This window comes from Helianthus annuus, chromosome 9 (genome assembly GCF_002127325.2).
Source record: "Helianthus annuus cultivar XRQ/B chromosome 9, HanXRQr2.0-SUNRISE, whole genome shotgun sequence".
Classification (NCBI taxonomy): domain Eukaryota; kingdom Viridiplantae; phylum Streptophyta; class Magnoliopsida; order Asterales; family Asteraceae; genus Helianthus; species Helianthus annuus.
The window spans coordinates 170,651,207-170,679,036 of NC_035441.2; the positions used below are offsets into that span (position 1 = coordinate 170,651,207).

The following is a 27,830-nucleotide window of genomic DNA, read 5'->3' on the forward strand; positions in this document are numbered from 1 at the left end:
ATAGAGCAAAATATATAAGAAAGATAATATGTGATAATCTTCTAATAATAATAATCTCCAAAAATAAATGTCAAGCTGGCGCCACCTTCAATTATCCTCCATCTAGGCCGTCGGCCGGGGTCGAGTCAGAATATAGTGTCAGATGCTTCTGCATCAAGTTACATAAAAACCTAAACATAATCGTAAATGTACATCATCGTATGGTAACAAATGTCATTTATTAATAATCAAGATACATATTCCGAAATCTATGATGGATCTGATAATTTCATATGACCCAATAAACTGTCCTAGAACTCCTCTCGCATACCGACGGCGACGACTAATCAGACATAAAGGATATATGTTTGGTTAAGGTGAAAATGGGTTTGAAAATGTAAGAATTCATAAGGATGAGTATAGTGTTGATCGAGGAGAAAGTTGCTCTTTTTGAATGATTTGTGAAATTATGATATGACAACTGATCAAGTGCGTTTGAAAGTGATTTTTAGTCATTTGGGTTGGAGATGGTCTTACAACGTAAATGGCGACCATCTTTTAATATATTATTATTATTCTAATATATCATGTTTTGTAAGTTCTTGTGCTCTCACTTTAGTAGTTCCTCAATGACTGCGTACTTGCTCATGATGGCATGAAATATGTGTCTCAACAGGTCTTTTGGTCTTAGATGTAAAACCTCAAGTCACTTTATGTTCACTAGTATAGTTCAGCAAGTATGATATATGAGGAACTTAAAGCACCAAAGGTGACATTAATAACAATGACTAAATTATTTTTCTATACAAAGGTAAAACCGTTTTTAAATAACTCTTAAGATAAAGTTATACATGATTTAGAACCGTTTAATATTTGTGTTAGTTATAAAAAATTATGAACCCTACACAATGAGCTAGATTCACCCATACTCGTACGATTTTTTCGAAAGTCTAAAGAAAACAAAACAACAAAAAAACTCATATTCAAGTGTCAAGTTATGTCATCTCTTGGTCTTGAGTTGTTTCCCACTCTCTCTCTCCCTCCCTCGCACTCCCAATCTTTACTTTTTAGCTTCATTTCAGGCAACCAAGCTGTCCCTTGTTGGAACCTCTGAAACACACACACTGTGTATATCCTCTAATACTACGTGAACCCTAATTCTTCCATTCACAAGCAGCTTAATGCTTCTCTTTCACCTATGCTACTTTACTGAGGTATGTCTTCTTCTTTATATTTAGGGCACCGCTAAACACTAACTTTTTGATGAACAAATCCAAATTAAAGGGCTAAATTCAGTTTCATTTATGGGTTTGCATCTATAAAGTAGCTTGAGTTATGTTCACTTGTATCATACTAATTTTTCATAGTTTTCTTGTAAAGTTATGTTCTATCAATCTTGTGACTAAAGTGTTGTTCATTAATAACTAGATGCAACTAATTATCTTGTATATTGTAATAAGAAATTTCAAAAACTATATATAGATAACAGAAAAACCTTTGCATATGTATATTGGTATAACGTTGATCGATAATTTATTAGAAATTAAACCAAAAAAATAACTTGAAAACATTGAACAAAAGTTCTAACCTTTTGAGTTTCTATTTTATTAATTTGTGAAGTATGTTTTTAGGGTCTAATCAAGAAACATTAATGGAGATGAGTGGCGCAGAAAAAGAAACAAGAGAGCAAACTTCTTCACTCCCATACAACAACCATCACTTGGAACCCATGGAACATGGATCCAACCCAGATCGGTTTGACGGATCTGGAGCTTCGGTTACACCGATATCAGTCGGATCTAGGCTCTTAAACTCACCAAGGCTGGTAACAAGGTATCGAGAGTGTTTGAAGAACCATGCCGCCAACATCGGCGGTAATGTCACCGATGGATGCTGCGAGTTCATGCCTTCAGGCAACGACGGAACCCTAGAAGCATTCAAATGTGCCGCTTGTAACTGTCACCGTAACTTCCACCGCAAAGAAACCGCCACGGTTATCGCTTCAGCCGCACACTTTCTTCAGCTCCCTCCTACGTTACCCTCCCCTTCACCGTCGTTCAACTACCACCACCGCCACCACCACTACCAACAACCCAACTGGGCATCCTCCGACGCTCCTGCGGCCGGATCAACGGGTAAAGTAATTCTTTTTAAACGGCAAATGTTACTAATACCGTTCCTTAAACCAATTATTTTAAACTACTATTCTTGGTTTGATCCTACCGACAAAGTAACTATGGATCCTAGTGGTGTTGGTGAATTAGATAAAATTTAGAGTAGTAGAAGGTCATGGATTCAGTGCAAGTTTAGCCATTCAAAAAAAAAAACTAAAGACCAACAAATTACATTCGTTTTAAGTTTGCTAAAAAATCAAATTGCATTTGTTTTAAACAATACAAAATTAATAATGAATTTGGAGGTCCTTTGGTGAATTATATGCATACAAATTACATTGTTGCTAATTATATTTTATTTAAAATGTATTTAAAAGGCGTCATATTAAGTATTGGATTTTTGTTATTTGATTTTAAGATCACCTACAAATTAGAACCCCTATATCTATTTTGTTTCATTTACATACTAATTACGACGACAAATCTAGCTTACATTAAAGATGTTTAGTCTTTACAAAACTCTTAAAAGCATTCATATAATATATGTCGGATTTGATATGAATGAAATCTAGCTATATATAAAATGTTGCATACTTAGTAGCTTTAGATACTATAAGGTGTGATGATATAATAATCTATGATATCATATGAAACTTTTCTTTCAGATCCGCCACTGAATGCATCCCCGGTGAAAGTTGCCGTTGGGGGAAGTGGTGTGGCAACTGAATCATCTAGTGAGGAGCTGCATTTCACGGTGGGGGCACCGACGTATGGGGTGGCGAAAAAGAGGTTTAGATCGAAATTCACGCAGGATCAAAAGGAGAAAATGCTTGAATTCGCAGAAAAAGTAGGGTGGAGGATACCAAGAGAAGATGATCCAGAGGTCCAAAGATTTTGCGCAGTGGTAGGAGTTAAACGACAAGTGCTCAAGGTCTGGATGCATAATAATAAAGCCATTTCTGGGAAGAAGCATGTTCAAGATTCCAATGAAACTATCGAATGATTGCACTGTACAATCCAGCTATGCACTAGATGTTGTAATGCTATCGTTTTCATTGTCATTTTTTGTTTTTGATTTTTTTTTTTTGTCATTATTTGGGGAGTTCAGTTTGAATTCTAGAAATATTTTGTTTAATTAATTGGTAATTCATGAGCATGATTTATATAAACATGTACAAAATTCTATCTTGTAACGATTTTTATGAACTCCTGTTATAATATTTTATGGTCCCATATTTTCAGAAGTTGCCACCTAGTGCACCCAGAATTTTAAAACTAGTGGTTAACTGGTTAAGACTTAAGATTTGTACAACCATTGTTTACCTTCAATTACTAATGTTAAAGAACTATTATAGTTTAGATAGTGGTAGTATAGTTCTTACATCGTATATATAGTATGTTAGTCTATGTATATGGTGCTCCTCCAACTCGTAATTCAGTAGCTTGTGAATATACATTTTGTAATTTACTTCTTCATTTTGTTCAACTAATAACCATAGTGTAATTCTAAATTGATAAATATTTAATATTACAACCCAATTGATTAAAAAATTTAGCTTGATTTATCATTCACTTTCATTTTTTATAGACATTTTACCTAAAAGTATTCATTTAATAAACACACTAACAATGCTAAGTGATAGCAATAAAAAAAAAATATATCAAAACTTGAGCTTAGATTCAAAATCTCCAACAATCTCAACAACCGGTGTATGCCTAACTCAGGCGGCATATGCTCACGCTAATGCTTAGGTTGGAGGGAGCGGTTGCGGGGACTTGATCGGGGAGTGGGGTTTACCGAGCGGCAAGGGGATGCCACCCCTTGGGTGACCCATGTTCGGTTAATAGTGAGGGACAAAAACGGTGAGTATTCACCAAGTGGGGAAGAGGAGAGAGGTGGGAGGGAGAGGGGGTTAATGGTGGGTCCAAACCCCTTCCAACAATCACAAATTTATCTTCTTTAAAAAAAATTGTTTACCACTCTTCATATGTTTGACCAATGTTAGTGATGGAGTGCAAAATGGGAAATGGAGTGGGTACTTAACATGTGTCATGACATTATTGGTTAGAAAATAAGTTTACCACTCCCAAAATGGTGACCACTTCTTCCACGTACCCGGTTATCATTGACGATGTATATCTATGACATGACATGGCAATTTTCAAGCCTGGTGTACGTGTACGTCAGGAGGCATATGGCTACACCGGCTACAACACAACGCTGGACATCTTTCTTAAATTAAAAACATTATCCTACTTCCGCGAATCAAACCTAACTTTTCTCGGTAAATAAACACACTAATACATCAAACAGTGAGTGACAATAATCACAAATGTTCATATATTAACTAAACTCTTATGCGTGTGTGTAATACACTAATAAATCCTTTTAAAGATCTCAATTTGAGGTTCATGTCCCCAAAGCATGAACTTTATTTCTGTGGTTTAGAAAATATTTGACTTTTAAATTCACTTCAGTTTTCACTCAAATTTCTTTTGGAACAATTTCTCATAATTATTTGTTTATCAGTCATATCATTTATATACGTTATTTTTACAAGTTATTTACAAGACATGTATCATATCATTTATATACGTCATTTTTATATGTTATTCACATAAGGTACAAGACATGTATAATTACAAACTAACGTGTATATTTGAATATACCACTGCTACAATATGAGCATTAGACGTTGTTTAATATTTGTTTTAGGCGGTGTTAAAAAAATAACCCCGTCTTAAAATCAATTCCTACATGACCATTGTGCCAATCCAATTAAAATATTTAACAAAATTCCATATAACCCCGTCTTATGCGTAAACCATGCTTATATATGCACCATTTAGACGGTGTTCCCGTGGAACACCGTCTTATATACTCCAATTCAAAATCACAGCAGATTCAACAATCCACTCATCTTCTTCGTTCAATTCGTGTGTGCGACGAGGGGAGAAAGAGGAAGGGGAGAACAAGGAAACAAGAAAAAAATGAGTTAACATTCAATAAATAGCTTCAAAATCTTGTTACCTCATCGATATGCTTTCAGTTGTAAGTATTATTTTCTCCATTTAAATATTCATTCATAAACCTACAATCATTTAAATGGGTTTTGATAATCTTGAGTGAAATATGGTGTTATTGACTTATTTCTCATGAAGATCCTCAATAGTATGTTTGCATGTGATTAGATACCACTAATTTAAGTGTTTATTTAAATCTTGAATGGATCAAAATTTGAGGGTTCAGGATGAAGAAATTGGGGGTTATGAACATACAACGAATTTTCTTGTTTTCAACGCTATAACTAGTTTAGTTATTACAAGTCTTAGAAATAAAAGTATGTTCTACCTTGAGATGAGTAAAAATGGATTTAAATTCATGAAACGGTTGCATTTGGAACATTAGATGTTTTCTAAATGGGTCAAAATGTGATAGCTAAGTTGAAACCATACTGTTTAGATATAATGAAGGGTATGTATTTTAAGGGTTTTAACCAATTGAGTCCAAAATCAAAATGTTTAACGCCCTGAGTCCCTATAGCCACTTTTATTAACCATTTAAGTCCAAATTTTTAACACTGTTAGAATTATTCTGTTAACTTTTGTTAAATGACAAATTACCCATGTACTTAAAAAACAATTTATTATTATTAAAACTCTTATTATTACATATATAACGTATAGCATCCATCACATATACATAAATTCCACAGTCTCTCTCTACCTAATATCTCTCTCTCTCTCTCACTTATCTTTCTCTCTCGACAAAACCACCACCACCACGATCACCGCCGCACCACAACCATCACCATCACCAACCTACAAACCCTAGACCTTACACAAATTCGTCACGGAATTTAAAAACCACACGATCATCATTCAAACCGAAAGGAAGAAAGTGTAGGCCAAATTTAACCGTCAAATCCACGAATCACGATTAGAAACTTTCTAACCAGAATCTGCAAATGTCGGAGAACCAGCGGTGAGTAGTTGGCAACAATTTCGAGCGTCTGTACGGCGGGGGTTTCTCTTCTTCAAAGAGCGGAGATAATCCAGTTGTGTTTAGGGTTTATTTCAAGGGTCAGTTGACTAAGAAGAGAGTTAAAGGTTCTGGGTTAATAAATGAAACAATGACAATTGGGGAAATTGGTGTAGCGATTTGAAATTCGAAGGATGAGATGATTTTTAAGATGACGAAGCCTTTGGATTCGACTGAAGGTGATCAGATGAGCAAGCAGTGTGACAACCCGAGATTTCAAGACCTTTCCCTTACGCGTCACCTGTTTTGCGACCCTGCTTTGTATTTCGTTGTACGTTGTAAAATGATTTTAATATTAGTGTGTGGTGGTTTAATGATTGAACGTTTAATAAAAATCTGTAGTGGCATAAACCTTTTCTTACCCGACGAAATATGGGATTTTCGTCACCCACATAACTCGACGAAATATATCTTTCGTCCATGGGAGTTATTTGCCATAATGGGCTTTCGGCCCATGAAGTTTGCGGCCTAACATGTTGTGTTTAAAACATAAACCTTTGATATGGAACAGTCAGTTGAAAACTACAAACCCTAGACTTCTCTCGGCGGCAGTTCTTCCTTCGTAACCTCTCCTCCTTATGCTTGTCTCTCGTGATTAAAACAGTCGGTATCTTGGTTAGTGCCTTCTTGATTGATAGTGTGTTATGTCTGTGATGTTGTTTTGTTAGATGGCTTATTAGGGTTCCATATTATTAAGTTCTTAACCACGAATGGGATGTAACGAATTGTGTGATGATTTAGTTATGACTAGGGTTGCATGATAGCAATAGAAACTGTTAGTTTATCTGTACGACTAAATGATCGAATGAATGATGATTGATCAAACTTATGTATTATTTATGAACTTGATTATATAAACTGAACTATTATGGGACGTTGTTCGATATTACTAGGAGATGTTGATTGATCGATAAATCATGCTAATCATTTGTTATCGGTTGTTGTTACAAATCACATGAAAGGGTAACTGTCTGATGAAGTGGTGCGACGAAAAGCACCCCCAACGAAAAAGCAGTAGATGGCGAAAAACAGATTATTCGTCAGCCGGCACTCGGCGAAATACTTGGGTTCTTCGTCGAAGTTCCTTTTGACGAAAAACAGTTTTTCATCATAGTGATTCTTCGCCATACCCAGGGCTGGCGAAGAATGATGATTCGTCGCATGGTTTTTTGCCGGAAATAAAACCAACAGGATAGTGTTGACTGTGGATGTGTTTGTAGGATGTAGAGCTTCGAATTATTCATGATACTTATGATGTGAATGTTTGGTTACATGGTTTATTGCATGATAACAACATTAACTAAAACGAGGAAACTGGTATTGATTAATGAGAATAACCAACTCACTGTTGAATGCTAATATGAGATATGCATGCTACGTGTTATACAGTAACCTTGTGATGAATGTAACCTGTGTACAATACGTGACTTGGTTGATTGTGAAACTGAATCTTGATTGGTAACCACAGTAGGGTTGGTTGATTAACTGGATCAGGTAACTTGTTAAATACCGAGCAAATCCAAGGTGAGTCCACTGCTCTTTTTCCAAGCATGCGTCCTGGGGAGGGACATCTGGTAAACGTTCCGGGAAGGAATGTCGGGTTAATGGGATGTTGGTTAATACACTCATATCTATCAATTAAGTCCTTTCTACCGATTGTTGCCGGGAAGGCAACGGGGTATTAGTTAATAGCGCTATTTAGGTTTGGCACCCTCACACCGCACCGAGGAGGTCGAGAGTGAACTAATGACCCTAATCTTGACCATTGCTTTGATAGAGGCTTTGGGGAATAGGATAAATAATCTGGAGCCATCTGTGGTAATCGAGTTATTAACAACATCAAATCATTGAAATGTTTTATACTCATATCTGGTAACTAAAACGTGTTAATAAACTTTGAACTCACCAGCGTCGTCTGACACACTTGTCTGCATGCTTGCAGGTCGTTAGATTCTTGGTTATGGACTTGCTATCTGGGAGTGTTGGAGTGGTCATGGGTTGAGACTCTTGGATACATGTTTCGTGGTTTTGAACACTTGTTTTGAAAAAGTTGATTAACATTTTACATTATGCTTCCGCTGAACGTTTACTTTGGTTTTAACTTATGACTTGGAATTATATTCTGAAATGAATGGAATGTTTTGCTTAAATATTATTTATAGTTCAATGTGATTGGTGGCTTGGATCCTGGTACGTCACATGCCCCGTGGTGTTTCCACATGTGGTATTTTGTGGGTGTGACAAGCAGAGTATGGAGGGGCAGGCGTTGATGGAGGCTTTGAACGCTGCAACTGCTTTGAAACTTGAGAGAATTGTATTGTATTTTCATTATTATCCGTTGTATCAATTTGTGAGTGGATTTTCCTCGTTCATTAATAATCATCTTGATTCTACAATATGATAGCTTTGATCTTAACTTAGATTGAAAGAAAGTATGAGATGAAATTGTTTCATTTTTACTAGTTAAGTACCGTTGTATCAATTTCTGGGTTATACATAGACTACTTGTTTATACTAGTTAAGTACCACCACTACTTTTCTAACCAAATGCCCCCAATGATGTTGAGGGTTTGAGTTTCTAGATCTAGTGGAGATGAAACGGTGGTGGAGGCTTTCTAGATCTAAACTATGATTTTGGTGGAGATGATGGTGGGGCAGTGGTGGAGATGGTGGTGGTGCAGTGGTGTTTAGAGACAGAGAGAGAGGAGTGTGTAAAGATGAGAGAGAAAGTGTGTAGGTGTGTGTGTTTCTATTATATATATGTAATTTATTTTTATATATATTAAATATTTAAATTTATGCATTAAAGAGTAGTTCATTGTACTTATGTGCATATATGTGACACCTGTGTCACTTCAACCATCAAACAAATACCAAACCAATGAAATATTATATTTCATACTTGGGATTTGTAAAAATGTGTGTATCATTTGCACAAATCAACTCTTGTTCGATTCCGGGCTCTAAATCGCTTTCTGGAAGGTTATACGCGCACTGATGCGTAAATATAACCAGTTTAATGCAACAAACACTCCGGAATAGTGACATAAGCTTAACATACCTTAAATAACCTTTACATAACTTGGAAATAACTTTCGGAAGGTTTGGTATGCCGAAATCAAGTTTATTCGCTTACAGGGACTAAATTCGACAAACTGCGAAAGTATGTCAATTTGTACTGTAACGGACATTCTGGAACTTGACCATAAGTTAAACATACCCTAAATATCCTTTACATAGCTTAGAAATAGGCTTTGAGGTATTCGGTGTGCTAAAATAAACTTTCTGGTCATTCAGGGACTAAAAGCGTCAAAAAGTGCATAAGTTTTCATTTTCGCGCATATCTTACGTTCTGAATATATCCGGACATCAAAAAATTTATGTAAGCATTAAAATATTTTATTTTAGTGTTTGGCATAATAAAAATCCATTCGTCGCTTAATTTGGATCGTTTTTGCATCCGTCACGACTTCCGTCGTATTTAACCGAACAACGCAACCGTACGGCCAAACGAACGGACTTTCGACATATTTTTGAGCATGTTTCAAGTTCCCTATGCTTTAACATCCTTGTGGAACTTAAAAATGGGTTTGACGGGTGTTAGAGGTGCCAAAACACGACCATACGCGCACAGGGGCCAAAACTGTCAACTTTTAAAAGTTGCTGATCTGCAGATAGCATACAGACCGTAAGACATACTCCATACGGTCCGTAAGCTAGTGCCAGACAGCAGAAACTGCATTCCAGCTTGATCCAACTGTACCTCACTTGTGCACATGGTTTTTGTGTATCTATGGGCTGGTTTGGAGGCTCCCCTCGTTTTATAAAACAATGGGCTCGAGGTGTACGGATGAGATTGAATCTCGGATGACGAGGGACGATCTTAACGGTTCTACTACACCTATAAATACCCCTCACCCATTTCATTCTTTCCTCACAATTTGATCGGATTTTATACCCTCTAAGTGGAAGTATATGCTTCCTACCTGAGAGTGAATCGGATCAAATCTTGCGGGGACCTTCTGTAAGTATTCTTTCGTGCTTTTCTTTTGTTTCAGTGTTAAAGTCAAACTGTGTTTGACTTTCTTCATTGACCAGTTTATGGTCAATGCGAAGTTCGTTTGAACTTCATAACGTGAGCGTAATCACGATGGTTATAGTCCCTAGTAACTTTACCTACTGATTACCACGTTATCTAGGCTCAGTGACGAGTCGTAGTTTCGGCCAAAATGCGTATTCTTGCGTATTTTGTAACCAAACTACTTTTAGGTATCAAAACTGTTTGTTTGATACCAAACCTGTTTTCTAAATTCGTTAAACATGTTCTTACATGTTTAACTCGTCACTTTTAGAATTGTGCTTGTATAGGGTAGTAAGGTAAGCGATCTAAACAATCGCTTATACTCTCGAACCCAACCCGTTTGGTCGATCTTTAGGATCCGACCAAACACATTAGGTGACCATAGTTGTATAGGGAATAACCTTCCGAGGTTATACCTTACGGTCACGTCGTTTAAGTAGTTGTATGATAGGTAGTTTATATGCCTTAGGAAAATTACCAAAATACCCTTTTTACGTATAATTTCATTTTAAGCATATGTAACCTAAATTTTTACATCTAAATTGACTAGGCAACTATATTAGACATGTTAAGGCATATTCTAGTTGTCATAGGACTAGTTAGGCGGTCCGAACGCGTTTTACGCGAACGGCGCGTTAAATTAGCATAAGCTACCTAAACGGGTCGTAATGGGTCGTAAGCACTTAGGTTAGGTTTCATTTTAGTATGTAAGCTTTGCTAAACCATATCATATGAGTTCCAATACTCATTTGGTTTACGAAACCTCATACTATCCGATCTCCCGATTTAGGTCCAGTTATTTATGTAGTTATCTATATAGGGTGCCGTTTGATTCCGTGATCCCTCTAGCTTTACTTGGTTCTTGTTCAAGACTTCTAAGCACCCTCAAGTGAGTACATAGTCCCCTCTTTTACTGTTTTTCAAACATTTTGGGGTGAAACACATGTGCCTACTTGTTACTTTCATGCTTTTCATGTTTTCACATCATATACTTGCTATGTTCATTAGTACACTATTAGTACATGATTTCATTATGTTTTTGCTATGTATGTCCATTGTGTGCATACTTAGTACATCGTTTTACATGACATTTTATGCTTTGTATGTTCATTTAGCGCATACTTAGTACATTGTTTTACATTACCTTTTCATGCTAGGTATGTTCATCATACTTAGTACATTTTACATCACATGCTATGTATGTCCATTTGTTGCATACTTAGTACATTTTCATCTCATCACATGCTTACATTTTAGGTATGACATTTGGTTTGTTTAAGTGGGACAATATACATTCATTAACATTGATCACGCCGCTCGTTAGTAGGTAGTGGTACCATAGGAATTGACAACTCCCATTCCTGAGATCCTAGGTTTGTTTGGGTCGAAGGAATGACCGAATTCGATATACATTTACTCAGATAAACCTTTAATTCGTTAGGGGTTTATCGCCACAGTTGCAAGGCTTGGATGTATGCATTTTCACAATACCACATAAATGTTTGTATTCAGTATAGCATGCATTTCCACAAAACATAACGTTGATTTAAACCACGTTTTACTTCAATACATTGTTTTGTGCATTTTTACCTATGGTTTAGTGATACATATTTCACTTGCCATACATGACATTTTGTTTTACACATTACATGATTGACATTTGACATAGATATTTTGATATTGATATACACATTTCATGGACTATATTTTGACATAAACATTTTGACATGGTTTTCACAAAGACATTTGACAAGTGGTTTAGATATGGGCAATTTACATTGGTGGTTTGTTTGGGTAAGTGATTTAAGTAACGAGGCGTGTGTAACATGGTACAAGCATGGTAGATACGCCGCTGGTACTTCCTATATATAAGTGCTTGTATTATATTACATGACGTAGGGTTATTTAAATCATTCAATTTGGACTTATACATTTTATACAAATAACATATTTTTCACAAGACATTGTTTTACAAACAACTTATCTTATACAAACTCATTTTTACTTGGTTATTCATTTAACCTTACATTATTCTTTTAAATATACATATCTATCATCGCTTTTCAAATGATTTATAAAACAAAACATTTTACAAGGATCATGACTGACTTTTGTTAAACAACTTTTTCTAAACTTAAGTCATGAATCCTAAATCGATAAAACCTATGTACTCGCCGGCATTTTTATGCTGACGTACCTATTTTCACATGTGTTTCAGGAGATGATGCATAGGATTGATCAAGATACACATAGGCGGACTTGGGCCTTAGTGACAATAAAAGATGCAAGAACTAGTTAATTATGTTATACTTCTTTGTTTGTTATGACATTGTAACTCAGTTAATCAATAAAACGAAATTTCAATTTTCCATGTGTTATGAAACAATGATTCTATTACAACACTCCCCGACGATTCCGCCACGTTTTGTTGTTTTACGTGGTCGGGGTGTGACAATATAAGACTTGTATTTTGTGTGTAACTGACCAAATTACCCTCATAGTTAATAGACTTAGTGGATGGTGTTAGAAATTTGGACTCAAATGGTTAAGAAAAGTGGCTATAGGGACTCAGGGAGTTAAACATTTTGATTTTGGACTCAAGTGGTTAAAACCTCTAAAACACGGGGACTCAAAAAGTAATTTACCGTATAATGAATCTTCTTATGGATTATTTCGGTTTTACCAGCAACCATGGGAAAAAATGAGACTTGACACAAAAACTCAAGTTGATAATATTAAGCTTGTGTTGTATAATGTAAATGAAAATTAACCACAAGAGTAAACATGTAGGCAATCAAGTTATCAAGGTAGAAGATTTACAAGTTGGTTCATCATGAAACAAATGTAATTATTCCCTTCTCTCAACTTCTACGGCTGTTAAGAATGTTATTTGATCTCTTGTTCAGGTATGATATGTTATACATGATATTATGCTGCTCGAATACCGATGGAAATAATGAAAAAAGTCATTCTAAGATTTTCACAAATAGTGTGAGCTATTAAGGAGTACGTGTTTTTAAGGAATGCCTAACCTAATGTATTTATTTTAATAGGTTTGGTTTGGCATTTTGTAAGTATCTACTTATCAGTATATTATGCATGTATCTGCAAAAATAGTATTTTGTAGGTTGGTATTTCTAAGAATAGTACTTGTTACTGGAAGGTTTGTGCGCATTGAGAAGATGTGGTTTAGATGCAAAATTCTGAATCAAGATAGAAAGGAAGTGGAGATTTAATGGATCGGGATGTTCTAAACTCCCTTGTAGGCTTAGATTGGGTTATTATAAGCGAAGGATTAGATGATATGAGGTAATGGGTCGAAAGGTAGCTAAATGAGATGTTCAAATATGTGTTGGTGTCGACTAGGGGTGCTCAGAATTCGTTTCGAATTCGAAAAATTCGAAATTCGATTAAATTCGATTCGATTATCAAGAATTCGTTTCGATTATAAGAATTCGAATTCGATTCAATTCGAGTCAAGTAAATCGAATACGAATTGAATACGAGTTATAAATTTGAAATTCAATTCGAAATTCGAATAAAAATTAAACATTTTTATTTATTATTTTTATATATAATACATATATAACTTTTATTGGGCTATACTATAAATCATTTTCAAAATTTATTCCAAGTATTAAAATTACCCATTACCAAACCCACTACATGGCCACAACTAAAACCTAAGTAACAAATCTATTAATAGATTTTTAACGCTAAAAATATAAACTTGTAATTGAGAAGTGGTTAGTCCCTGCTTCTTGTTTTGAATTTAATTCTTATGGTACTTTATTTGAAACTTTTTAATGTGATATCGTGCTTTATGGTTGCTTTAAAGTTTATGTTTCCTCTTAGTAGTTATTTACATGTTTTGAAAGAATTTGAATCAAATCGAATATATTCGACTTCGATTCGAATTCGAATATTTAATCGAATACGAATTGGGTTTTTAATTCGAATCGAATTCAGTATGTTTTAATCGAATTCGAATTCAAGGGAAAATAAAAATTATTCGAATAATTCAAAAATTCGGTATTCGATTCGATGAACACCCCTAGTGTCGACTTAAGCTACACCATTATCAGCATGGCTTATGCTTATGTCGATCTGAAGTGCTATGCCATGCTACTTTTGTGTTACGCTAGTATTTACGCCATCTCCATAAGCTACGACGAAGCTGGTGTAAGCTATGACGGGTTGTTTCTTCTTCCATTTTACTATATGTTTTATCTTTGGTTTAGACTATTATGTGTTACATGATCATACTAACACTTATATTATGTAATCATGATTAGGTAATGAACAAAAGGGTGGATGGGAATGCGGCTACATGGTTCTCCAACCTATGTTTAATTTTGTTAATTTGTATCAAAACCAATTTCCCGATGAAGTAAGTAATATATATATATATATATATCAATTATTTATTTTTTTTAAAACTTAGAAGGTTTAGTTGATTATATACTTGTTTTAAGATGTATATAACATGTATATATAATTATATATACATAACTTTATTGACGATGTTGTTACCGATTTTTTTCTCTTTGCCTTTAGTTTAGTTTATAATATTTGTAATAACTCTTTCCATTTACATTTATTTTAGATGTGGCACGACACGAGAGAGGCTACGGATAATGATATAGATGTTTTGTTGATGACGTTGATGCCGAAGTTTTTTAGTTGATGTACAGAGTGTAAACCGAGCGTTAAAGTGTTTAACTTGTGTGTTTTACTCGGTTCTAAGTAATTATACGTGTCGAATAAGATAACTACGAAAAATTATGGTTTTGCAGGTTAATTGCTTAAATCGAAGAAGTTAACATGTTTTGAGTTGAAGTCGATATGTCCGATGTTGGCGAACGTAGCAAACGAAAGTGTTCGGGTATGGTCCGGGTTGAATTGATAAATTAGATGCATAAAGGATGTGAAACATTGAAGTCAATGGGCCATTCAGTCATTAATATGAAGTTGAATATAGTGAAAATACAAAAGGAATTATGAAAGATTAAAAGTGAGGGGCTTAATTGTCATTATGTGAAAGTCACCATATGTTGAAATATGGGAGCTGGAGAATACGCATGGGGTTACGGTCTCGAAACTGTGACCCACGGCTGTTATCATATGCCCACAAAAAGAAAAGAGACTTTCACATGCAGCTTACATTTGGAGGGCAAGGCTTACGGAATCAAGACAAAACAAAGAATAAAGAAAACTGTAACCTACGGTTTCGTAACCGTAGGTGACGGTGGGGAACCAAGAATGCACGTGGTTAAGTGTTTTGTGGGATTTAAGGTTTTTTTTTTTTTAAACCTACTTGGTGGGCTTGAGCACTCACGAAAGATTGGCAGCCATTAAAGATTTTTTCGAACTCTCAATATTAACAACTCCTCATCGTCGACTTTTTGGGGGGACAATAATCCATCGATTTTGGCAGCAATCATTAGAGTTTTTGGGTGGCTTTCAACTACCATCGAATTATGGGCAGCAACTTTGATTAACTTTTGGGGCTCTCATAATCACGAAACATCATCATCATTCATCCTAATATGATCATCATCGATTTTTGGGGCAGCCTTAATTCCACACCACATCATCATTATTCATCATCAATCAATCCACATCCTTGCTAGATCAATCATGTCTTCATCATTATATCAAGCTTATGAAGAGTGTACGAACGTCATGAGCGGTTAGTCATCCCGTAACCGTCTCCGGGAATAGGGTTTGTGTTTAAACACTGGGTTGCGTAATGTTACGATTGTTTGGATTAGGATTCAATTAAACGTTCGGTTAGTCGTTCCTATTGTTTTTGTTTCGATTAAACAATATTTGATTATCGTAATCATTCTCGTTCATCAATTATTTGGTTTGTTCATCAACAATCGGGATTAAATTCTAGATTGTCATTGTTTTAAATCTTTAATCATTGAACTTGATTATGTTTATGAAATCTAAAATTGGTAATTAACCGGATTACTATTCATTTGCATCAATCCTTCGGTTTCGATCGTGGATCATTGGAATCAAATATATTATCTGTTAGTTATTTATCAAAACAAGCTTTACGAATCATGTCTATGTGTTTTCCAACTGGTAGTAACTAAGTAAACAACTTTCGGGTCTCTCTCTTCAGACCTATTTTTACCGACCACCACCAAAATAACTTTCAGATATGAGGTGGCGATGGTGGGAGGAGGATGGTAATGGGAGGCGGATGGTGGCGGTGTGGTGGTGAGCTTGTGGCGGGGTGGTTTGGGAACCACCTAAGTAATAACTTTACAATCATTAGGATCAATTATGTAATTATTAAACCATGAAGACCAGCGGTGAAAGATCAGCAAAGCACAGACCAACCAAGCAATTAGCTCATTATAAGATACATGAACAAATTAATTTAATGATTTTTATGTGTTAGATATGAAGATTGAATCATAATAAAATTATGTTTTATTTATTTATCTTTTGAACAACAAAGACCCGGGACATCTGGAATTACCCTTCCGTCCACAAAACAGAACATGGTAACATGGCCCAACTGCTCCGGAGGAAATCCACAACTAATGAAAACCTTTGGCTCAACCTGGATAAGCAAATTGCTCCAAACAAGATTCCAATCCACGACCTCCAATAAGAAAAGTCATAAGGCTACCGCTGGACCAAATGACCGTTGGTAACCAGTTCTGATTTATGTGGACATATTTTAAACAAGTGATATGATTATTTATTTTTTAATCGTTGGTCTTTTTTCATTAAATTTGAGAGAAACAAAAGAAAATTAAAGCATTGTACCTAGAGGTGCACAACTGTGTATTTTTAAAACTGGTTTTGGTTATGGAATCGGTTCTTGTTTCTCGGTTTAAGGGTGGGAACCGGTTGTTGCTCTAATCGGTTTCGGTTCTGGTTCTTGTCTGGTTTGAGTATTAATCAGGTATGATCGGTTCCGGTTCCAGCTATTGAGATCAAAATGTATACCCTATCTATACCCTACGGGTAGGGTTGGTTTCGGTTTCGGGTATAGAATACACGGGTATTAAAAAATCGATACTAGGTTTTTTTTAACTGGATCCAGTTCCAAGTCCGCTATTTTGTGCATCACAAAGATCACACGGCGTGGGCATGGAAATTAATCTGGCGTGGAGGCCGGTCCAAACCCCCCCCCCCCCCCCCCGTGCTTGGCATTTTTCACTGTGTTCTGTGTGGGGCGGGTGATTCTTTACTGGCGTGGGGGACAATTTGGTTGGTGATGTAACGCGAGTTGATTGCTGGTTTTTAGTAGGAGGTTTATGATTTGTTAGCTTTTTTTAAACACTAAGTGGGGTCTTTTCAACGCCCAACACTACACCGTACCTTTTTTACCACGCCCCCTTACTTATGTGGCTGCTACATGGCGCTTAACGTCCCATCTTCAATTCCGTCCACTCTAATAGTACCTTTTTATCTCAAGAACTAGGAAAAAGTACTCTTTGTATTCCAAAACTTTTTTCTATTTCTTTTGTTTTTTTGCTCCCAAAACTTGATAAAAGCGTGCTAAGTAATGGGAATAGGTGGAGCAGCCTGGAGTCATTTTTCTTACCTTTTCACTTATGTCTATTGGTTGTATCTGATTCATTTTGTAATGTCAAATCATATTTTCATGTTGACCGGCCCTATCTCGGTTGGAAATAATGTCTTGGCGATTTTCTTAAACATTTAATTTGGGAACCGGTTTGACCAAGGTAAGACAACCGGTTCCTTTATTAAAACATTAAAAGTTTAATAATCCATAAATATAATTTAAATACATCACGACGTTTAAGTAATGTGCATAATGGTCTAAGTGTGTCATCCTCTAATAATCATGTAAGATACATTTTTCTAATCGGTGTTATGGCTTTTTCTTATGATCAATTGATGATCTCTTAATCTGTGTCAGTCTGCTGGTAGTTAGATTTTAGACTGGGCAAACAATTTGTTTGATACTTTTTTGTCAACTTTGAATTCCGGTTAATGTTCATCTTAAACTGCTAAGTTAAGGTTTTTGCATTTTGATAGATGAAACCACACAATTTTATACATTCTCAAACTTGAGACTATAACATAATACATGCCACTTATTTCCTGCAAATTTAACCTCCAGTTTGAGTTAAATTGCAAACATGACTAAATGGGGAACATAATTATAATAATGCACACAAGCACATATGATATTCCACCTCTTAATTTCTTCCTATAACCCTTTTGCTATCCCTTCATGAACCTTGTTATTAGTGTAATATCTTCCCATAGCATCATTGTAGCTTTAGATTCTTAGAAGCCTGTTGACAGTTTAAGAGTTAAGTGAGAATAGGCAATACTTTTACATATTTTGTTATTCTTTTCTGGAATTTTATGCCGATTCATGTCACATATGTAAAGTTGCCTGTTATCTAAACATATAACTTTGATTTTAGATTGTTAATTTGCGTGAGCACCTGCTTTATGCGATGGCAATGACCTAGTTGACTTTATAAATATCTTATCTTTTACTTCTATAAAAATGTAGTTTGCTGAGAAAATATTAGCTAGCTTAAAAATCTTGTAGCTTATAAGGCAAAACGTGAAAAGAATAAAGTAAGAGACATGTCACCACATAAACATTATCTTAGTGAGAATCACCACTCTTCTATGGTAGTGAGAATCTTGTTATGGATCTCCCAATAACCAATACACAAATACATGTGTGATCTCAGCTCTAATATAGAAACTTAGAAAAATGTACTTAAAAGTAAAATGATTAAGATTGCAAGATGGTAGTTGAAGTGTGGGTGGCATAACTGCTTACATAAACAAATGCAACAACATTGGTAGTTCTCGAGACGCACGGTTGATCATAGACATAGTTTTTTATTTTTTTATTTTTTATTTTTTTTTTTTAAGGAGAACTTCATTAACACACGCCGAACCCGAAAACCGGGACGACCAAGCAACAACAGATCATAGACATAGTTGGAGAATGTATCAAATGTTCATTTGGATCCATTTTGGTCTTTCTAAATTATCGGTAGTAACTTGACCAAATTTACACACAACCTATATTTTCTTTTCAAAAAACCTGAACTGGTTTCTTTTCAAAAACCCTGAACTAAAAATATTTCAACCTAGCATGAGTTTCGTACAATGTTTTAAAATCCGGTTTCCGTACCGGATTAGAATTAGAAACAGTTTAACCAGGTGTATCGGACAGTTTAACCGGGTGTGCCAGACGGTTTAACTGGTTCTATCGGGGTTCAACCGGTACTACCAACCAGTTTGAACCGGTTTTTAAAACATTGGTTTCGTTTTGTTGCTTGGCCAGCAAAAATAGAATGTTCAATGCTTCCTATAAATTAAGATATCTGCTTTCACTTTTGGTTTCGACATACTTTTCAGAAAAGGGGTCATGTTGGATTCATTCATCTTTAGAAAGATTCCACCAACCATATATCTTGGTCATGAACAAATCTATATAAATTTTGAATTGTTTTATTACAGATACTTTAATTTATAAAACAGCTGTTTGTAAGATTTATAAGAGATATATTTATTTTAAATGATCTAAAGTTCAAATTTAAACACAAATCACTAAAAATTATTTTAGTTTACAAAAGATTTGTTTATAAGATTAAAAAAAGGTGAATGATCAACAAAAGTCCGATCATCCGTAAACCCAACGTAAGAGGTCACCAACGCCTGCAAACGCAGATGGCTTTAATGACCCGACCCGCTGTCATTCCAGAGGAAACTTACCGCCCTAAGCAACGCAGGTCATTTATCGTTAAATTTAACATGTCTTGAATGTCTAAGTATGTCGTTGTTGAGTAAAACATCAAAGTTTGCCCTTAATTAACCCATACTTGATAGGTCTTGCTTTTGCCCTCTTTTCTCGATTTTTAATTTATTGACTTGGGCATTTCTTAACGATCAATGCTAGGATACATTTTATATCTAATATTTACAATTTTATTGTTAATAAGAATGTACTTTTTAATGGATGAACTATGTATTACTTTAACTTGCAACGGCAACCGACCATTATATAGAAAACAATTGTTTAATGAACAAGAGTAAAGTGGGGACGACTGCCGCCTAAATTTATAGTCGGATCCAAGGAGAAGTATCATGATTTAAAGCTTGAAAATAATTTAAAAAAAAAAAAGTATGGAGGAATGTGATATGATTAGAAACTAATCATAAACTATTTTGGCCATCATGTGTCACTAGCTAATATTTTATAACATGAAGTTAAAGTATAAGTTTGTAGCATCTGTATGTGACCAATAAACAATGTGTTGAGCTCTACTATAGACACATCATAACGTTCTTAATATGTGTCATAATCATTATGTTGACCTTGTCTTTTTTATATATATAAAAACATCATAGTTATTGGCACATAAATGGAAAGAAAATAAGTTAAACTACCTCTGATCATTTTCATATCCCCGGCCGTTTCTTCCAATATCCCGATAATTAGGTAAAGGCACTTGATCCGCTTCAATTCGCATGATATCCCTTACAAGGATATCATAATGTCTCTTCACCTCTTCGACCGATTTTCCACCTACAGCCTTAGCAATGTTATGCCACCTGTCAGGACTGTCCTTGTTGTAATACGCTAGAGCGTCTTCAAATTGCTTGTTTTGTCGCGGTGTCCATGATGCCATTATAGAAAACTAAAGTAAAAAATCTGATATCAAATTACGGGTAAAAAAAGTGTCTCCGGCTAAGAAGAAGACTGAGGTAAAGGGGATGGTGTGCATTGGGTTGACATACTACCTCCCTATAAATAAGAAGAGAAAGATGCAAGTTGGAGAATAATAATAAAAATATCTTTATTAAACGTAAAATGTTATACATTGGCAGCATCGTCATGGATCATAAGCAAGTTAGACTAGTTAAGTTAGAATTAAAGAGTGGTATTAACAAAACCTGTATATTCTTGAAAGCTTTATTCTTGTCTGTTATAATATCAGAAATTCATCATCAATTGCCTTATGGAATTCGATCCCCAATTCAAAGTTTACGCATTATGATAAAAGATAGATGTGCTGAGAGCATGAATTTTGACACTTTAATTAAGATATTATGCTATTTTTTGTTGGATATTATTAACTGTTGTTTACATACCAAGTCACTAATATATGCTAAAACCTTAAATAATCATCTTCGAAGTGACAACTCACCTTAATGAAATATTTGATACTTTATAAGGTAAATTTTTCTTAACAAATGTCCTTGCCATTTTCCCTTAAATGGTTTTCTATCATTTTCGTCCTAAGTCCAAGCATCATATTATTCATATGCTAGCTGTAGGATATTTACTAGTTGATGCCCTTTTAAGAGTGGTTAATATTATATATGCTCGTATGATAATGATATCTGAGGACAAACTTTCTACCTTCTCACAAACAAAAGAATCTACTTTTACTGGCATGCAAAAATAAAAATGGAAAGTGACGTTTTTTTTAGAGGTTAAAAAAGCTTGTGTTAAAGACTTATTGTCGACAAAAATAAGAAAAAAAAAAAGTAGAAAGTGATGGTGGCCTTGTTTGGACAACTTGTTGATGAGAGTTTGTATACTTTAACATCCTCTTCGTTAGACTACTAAACAAATGGCTTTTACCAAGGGACAAATCCCTCAGTATTCCGTTGGTGAGTGTGTCGTTGGCAATTTGTTGATAAACAGATCGAGGGTCATGCATGTACCGACAGGAAGTACACCGGCTGTGAGACCTATCGAAACACGTGTCTTATGCACGCCCATGCATAGTACCTCAACAAAAACAAAAAGGACTTCTAGAAGAATCTATGGACAACAGGACAAGGCCTGGTCGCGCCTCATCATGCACAGCCGTGCATATCTGTCCCTAGCTCCATTATAAATAGAGGTTCCCTCCTCTCATTTCAAGCATGCCTTGTTGTGCCTTTTGCATTTGGCCTTTGTGCCTTGTTTCGTCTAAACCTTGAAGTGCCAAGTCTCATTTCAAGGAACTTGCCTCCAAAAGCTTTATGGGACTCTTTTGAGGGTCATAGCTCCATGGATGGTGTGGATGATCCAAGGACTTTGGTGAAATGATGCAAAAGTATGGTGTCACAACCCCTGACCCTACCGTGGGCGGGAGCGGTGATCAGATACAAGTGGTACCGGTGTTTATTAAATTTATCGCAACAGAAATTTCATTAGGCCCGGGTGTCAGGAAAAATATCAGAGTTTTCAAAACACCGTAGTTTTCATTTCATAAATTGTGGGATGAAACCCATATTTACATAAAGGATTTTCACAGGGATAAACCCTTAATTTACAAAATACGTTTTATTCAGGTTACATAGCCACTTTTTTAAGCTTGAGTGCCTCATAGCACTTTTCCTTCACAGTAAATCACCTAAAATGCATTTGAAAACATTTTTTTAGTGAAAAATACTGGTGAGTTCATTCCATTTGTATAAAAAGACACAGCAATGTAATTACAGCATTAAGAGTTTTGATATTTGTTTATATCTTTTAATTACCCACATTACTTGTCACTCGCCCATTTTCGTGACTACGGTCATATCACTATTGGCTAACCCTTTGTCCAATAGTAAAGATTATCAAGTAATGTATACAAAACCCCACATACCGGCTGTAATTTAAGAATACAAAGACTTAATCCTTACACGTATAACTTGGAAAAACATTTAGGGTTTTGAAAGCATTTGATAAAAGAGAATGACTCACTTGGTTGATTTAGGTTTTTCAGCAATCATCTCCTGGTCTAAGACTTTGTTCCTAATTTATAACAACCCTAACGTAAACCGACACCCTCATAATTTTTCCGACACCCTAATATATTTTAAAATATCCCAATATGTCCCTAAAAACACCCCATACGTGAATACGGGCCCCGAATACCCCAAATATTATTAAAAGTAAATAAAAATCAAATTTTTAAGTTTAGGCGGGCCGCGTAAGACACCCCTTAAGCTTACGCGGGCCGCGAGAGATCGAGAAATGTGGCGCAGCCCGGTGATGACAAGTGTCATCATCGTGGCGAGTCTAGTTGCTGATCCGGACGAGCTACGCGTTGACCAGGGTTTGACGCGGGCCACGTAGCCCTGTGTTAACATTTACGCGGGCCGTGTAAAAGTCAGATTCAGGCCCTATATAAGGAGGCCTCGGGATTTCATTTTCCGTCGCTCAAATCTTTCTTTCTTTCTCTCAATTTCACATAGTGTGCACTATACACGGGTATTATGCCCCCTAAATAGCGAGGTTCTACTCCGATGTAAGTATCATAACCCCTGGAGACGTATTAGATACTCTGCCCGATTGATCTAGGGTTCCGTAACGGCTGTCGTGGTTCTGCCCGATGTAGTCGTTGGAATGCCGTCTCGGGGAGAGTATTACTAATGTTAAATTGGGTTATTATACTAACACGCGTGCATTTGTGTAATTTATAGATTGTTCCCAGGAATTCCTTACTGATAACCCTAAAACAGCAATGTGAGTAATCTCCTTTTTGTAAATTGTTTTTACAAAACCTTACTTAATTAATTATATATTAAGCAGTTATTGAGTATTTGTAAGAATACAATTATCATGAGTATGTTGGGGTTTTCTATACAAAATTTGTTACCACCTAGTCAAGGAGTAACATTTCCACAAGTTGAGTATGACAATACCATGGATGTTAATTGTTATAACTTGGAAACAAATGTAATCGCGAGACCTCCCTCAATACTGTAAAATGGATTTTATCAGAACTTGATTAAACTGGGATTCACTCACCAGTATTTCCCACTGACAAAATGTTTTTAAAACGCGTTTCAGGTAACAAAATGTGAAAGCCAAATAGAAGCCAGCTAGACAGCACTGAAGGCTTGGAAAAGTGGCAATAAAGTTACCTAATAATAAAATAGATGTTTTTATTAAATAAAATAGGGTGTATCCCTATGAAGATGTGTGTACTGAAAACTTGGGTTTTACCCATGTGTTTAATATTATAAAAGTGTGGTATTTTACTCTGATAAAATATTTCCTAACTACGGTCCTGGTGAAAAATTCCGCTGCTAAATTAGACAATAACCGGATACCACCAAAACTGGCTCACGGCCGCCCGCTCCCGGGATAGGGGTCGGGGGTTGTGACAGAAGGTGGTATCAGAGCTAAGCCGCTGATTCAGCCACAGAATTGTTCTGCTGACACCAAAATTCAAAGTGTTAGGAAATAAATTACGGAAATACGTGCATAACTGTATTTTCTTGTTATGTGTTATCTGACTATTTGTTAGTTTACAGTATGAACGACCAAGGACCATCTGACGCGCACCGTCAATTGTCTGGTTCGCCTAGAAGCGAAGGTGCCTCTTCTCAGCCTGCCCTCTCGGGGTACTCTGCTGATACAGAAGAAGGAATATTCGTGTTTAAGGCTCAATCTGAAGAGCCATTTCCTCAGAAAAACAGGGGATGGGGGATGGTTCAGTAGGGGAGCACACGAGCGTAGGAAGCGTATGAAGAAGTTACAAGACCAGAGAGCATTAGCCGCAGCTAAAAGAGAAACCGATGCTTATGCCCAGGATATGCTTAATAGGGGTATAACCAATATCCATATCTTAGCAACCACTGCAGCTGACCCAAACCTGGAGCAAATGTTAGCACCCCAACCATAACCACCAATTCCTGATCAACCCATAGAGATAGAAAACCCTGAAACCCAAGTAGAAATGCATGATTTTAATCTGGAGGAAATACCTAGGGTACCTGCACCAAATCCTTTAGACCCAAATTACGACCCATGGTGGGACGATAACAGGGACTATGTGCAACGTTACCCCATCCACGAAGATTTGCCCATGCCCAATCTAGGAGCCTACCCAGGGTTAGATCCTCTAGATCCCTATTATGATAATGATGCATTCATTAGGGAGATTTTAGAGAATCCTTACCCATACCAGGCCCCGTACCAGGAACCCGCACCCCAGATTCCAAACCCAGTCCTAGAACCTGCACCCCCAATGAGTGCAGACAATGTACAAGAACTTAGGACTTTCGGTGAGGAAATTTTAGAGAGTAGTGAACGAATGAGACAGGTGGGAGAGCGTCTCATATGGAAATACGACGAGCGCAATATGGATTTTTGGATGAATCCATATCCTTGAATCGATGGTGAAAATGGTAGTAATAATATAATAATAAAATATGTGTGAGTGTATAAAAAAAACTACGGATGCCTATTACTAGTAGTGTAACTTTAAATTTCTGTCGGTAATGTAATTTTTATTTTAGTACTGGTGTGTAATAGACGCATAGTATATGAATAGAGTAAAGTCGCAATGTTCGACGCTTTTGACCAAAAGTGTGTGACATGTGATTGGCTATATTCAAATATTATTGGTGATATTAATATGTGGTAAATGTCTAAAATTCAGATGGACAACGAAGTGAATCAGGAAAACCAGAATGATAACCACTCGAATAACGATAATTTGAATAACGAGAATCCGAACAACAATAATAATGGAAACCAAGTGGATAATAGTGCCCTTCAACATATAGTGGCACAAGGAATCATAGATGCGATGCCATTTATTATTCAAAATGTTAAAGAAGCGGAAAATAAAAGTAAGCATAGCAGTAAGCGACCAACTGAACCTGAGCACAGCGTGAACAATGGACCCGTACTTCAAGTGCCCATTCCCAAAAGAAGAAGAACCATGCCATATGGTTGTTCTTATAAAGAATTCTGTCTTGCAAACCAATAGAATTCTCAGGCAATGAAGGACCCATTGCAGCTCTACGCTAGATAGAGAAGACTGAGGCTGTTCTGAAAATAAGCAAGTGTGCGGAAGAGGATAAGATAATGTTTGCTTCTAATCTATTTAAGAACTCAGCCCTAGAATGGTGGAACATTATCCTCCAGTCAAGAGGAAGTGATAGGGTTTATAACATAGAATGGGAGGAGTGTAAGAATATGGTAGAAAGGAAATTCGGTCCTCCCAATGAAAAGGAACAAATAGCAAACAAGTTTCTGAACCTTACGATGACCGGAGTAGATAGTAAGGGGTACACTACCACATTTTTTGGAATATGCTAGAATAGTACCAACCCTTGCATCACCTGAACTGGTATTAATCTCCCGTTACATCTGGGGATTAATTGGAGAAATTAGGCATATAGTCAAGGTAGCTAGACCCCAAACCATAGAAGAAGCTGTAGAACTAGCAAATACCTTGACTGATGAACTGGTCCGTACTAGAGAAGAAGACCAGAGGAGAAACCTATCCCAAAGGCTTACTCAAGAATTCCATTCTGGGAATTCCAACCGTAGGAATGTAGGTTCTACCTCTGCACCGTACTGCAAAACCTGCAGAAAGAAGCATTCAGGAAGATGCTCCACTCACTGTAATTTCTGCAAAGCACCAGGACACAAGGAAGAAGATTGCAAGAGGAAATCCAGTAATGGACTGTGTTTCAACTGTGGAGAAAAAGGTCACATCAAGCCAAACTGTCCAAAGTTAGCTCCAGCTACAAACAACAAGAACACTAAAAATGCTAGAGCATTTGTTCTAACTGCAGATGAAGCCAAAATGATTCCGGACGTCATAGCTGGTACGTTTTTAGTTAATGATATTTTTGCTAAAGTATTATTTGACTCTGGTGCAAACCAAAGTTTTATCAATACTTCGTTTTGCAAACTTCTAAATCAATCATTAACTAAACTACCACAAGAATGTCTAGTAGAGACAGCAAATGGAGAAACCATTAGGATTTCTGAAATCTTGCAGGGAGCAAGAATAGAAATTTTTAATCAAAAATTTATTGCAAACCTTTACCCAATGAATCTGGCAGGATTTGATGTCGTGTTAGGAATGGATTGGTTAAAAAACAATAAAGCTAATATTTTATGTGATCAAAAGTCAATCCAAGTAAATTCACCAAGGGGTGAAAAGATCACAATTAAAGGAGATAAACCATCAAGATCCACTAAATTCATCTCTGTGATGAAAACTGCAAGTTATATAAGAAAAGGATCTATAGTGTATTTGATTTCTATAATCACTAACACTAAAGGAAAAGAACTAAAAGACATTCCAGTAGTGTCTCAGTTTTCAGATGTTTTTCCAGAAGAATTGCCAGGACTATCGCCAGACAGGGAACTTGAATTCAGAATCCATCTGCTATCAGGAATGGCACGATTGCCAAAGCACCTTACCGTTTGGCACCCGCCGAAATGCAGGAGCTAAAGAAACAACTAGACGAACTATTGGAGAAGGGATTTATACAGCCAAGCTCATCACCATGGGGAGCACTGATACTGTTTGTCAAAAAGAAGGACGGATCAATGCATTTGTGCATTGACTACCGTGAATTGAACAAAGTCACGATTAAGAATCGGTACCCATTACCGTGAATTATCACACAAGTATCAATGATGCACCATTCGAAGCACTTTATGGACGAAAGTGCAGAACCCCAGTCTGTTGGGCAGAAATTGGGGAAAAGCAACTATCTGGACCTAAGATAGTGCAGGAAACAACCGACAAGATCATTCAAGTCAAGGAACGACTGAAAGCAGCACGTGATCGACAGAAGAGCTACGCTGATAACAGACGTAAGCCATTGGAATTTCAAGAAG

At 36.2% G+C, this 27,830-nt stretch overlaps 2 protein-coding genes across 2 annotated transcripts; one reads left to right on the top strand and one right to left on the bottom strand.

Annotated features, from left to right (window-relative positions):
* Nucleotides 1-984: 984 nt before the first annotated feature.
* LOC110879572 (zinc-finger homeodomain protein 2) lies at nucleotides 985-3,302 on the top strand. The gene is made up of 3 exons (XM_022128043.2): nucleotides 985-1,193; nucleotides 1,611-2,114; nucleotides 2,759-3,302. The coding sequence occupies exons 2-3, from the start codon at nucleotides 1,631-1,633 to the stop codon at nucleotides 3,094-3,096; spliced, it is 822 nt and encodes a 273-aa protein (XP_021983735.1). The 5' UTR covers nucleotides 985-1,193; nucleotides 1,611-1,630; the 3' UTR covers nucleotides 3,097-3,302.
* Nucleotides 3,303-18,249: 14,947 nt separating this feature from the next.
* LOC110879571 (protein RADIALIS-like 5) lies at nucleotides 18,250-20,968 on the bottom strand. Its single transcript, XM_022128041.2, has 2 exons — nucleotides 20,639-20,968; nucleotides 18,250-18,513 (listed from the first exon to the last, which is right to left on the bottom strand). The coding sequence occupies exons 1-2, from the start codon at nucleotides 20,878-20,880 to the stop codon at nucleotides 18,498-18,500; spliced, it is 258 nt and encodes an 85-aa protein (XP_021983733.1). The 5' UTR covers nucleotides 20,881-20,968; the 3' UTR covers nucleotides 18,250-18,497.
* Between the last annotated feature and the right edge of the window lie 6,862 nt (nucleotides 20,969-27,830).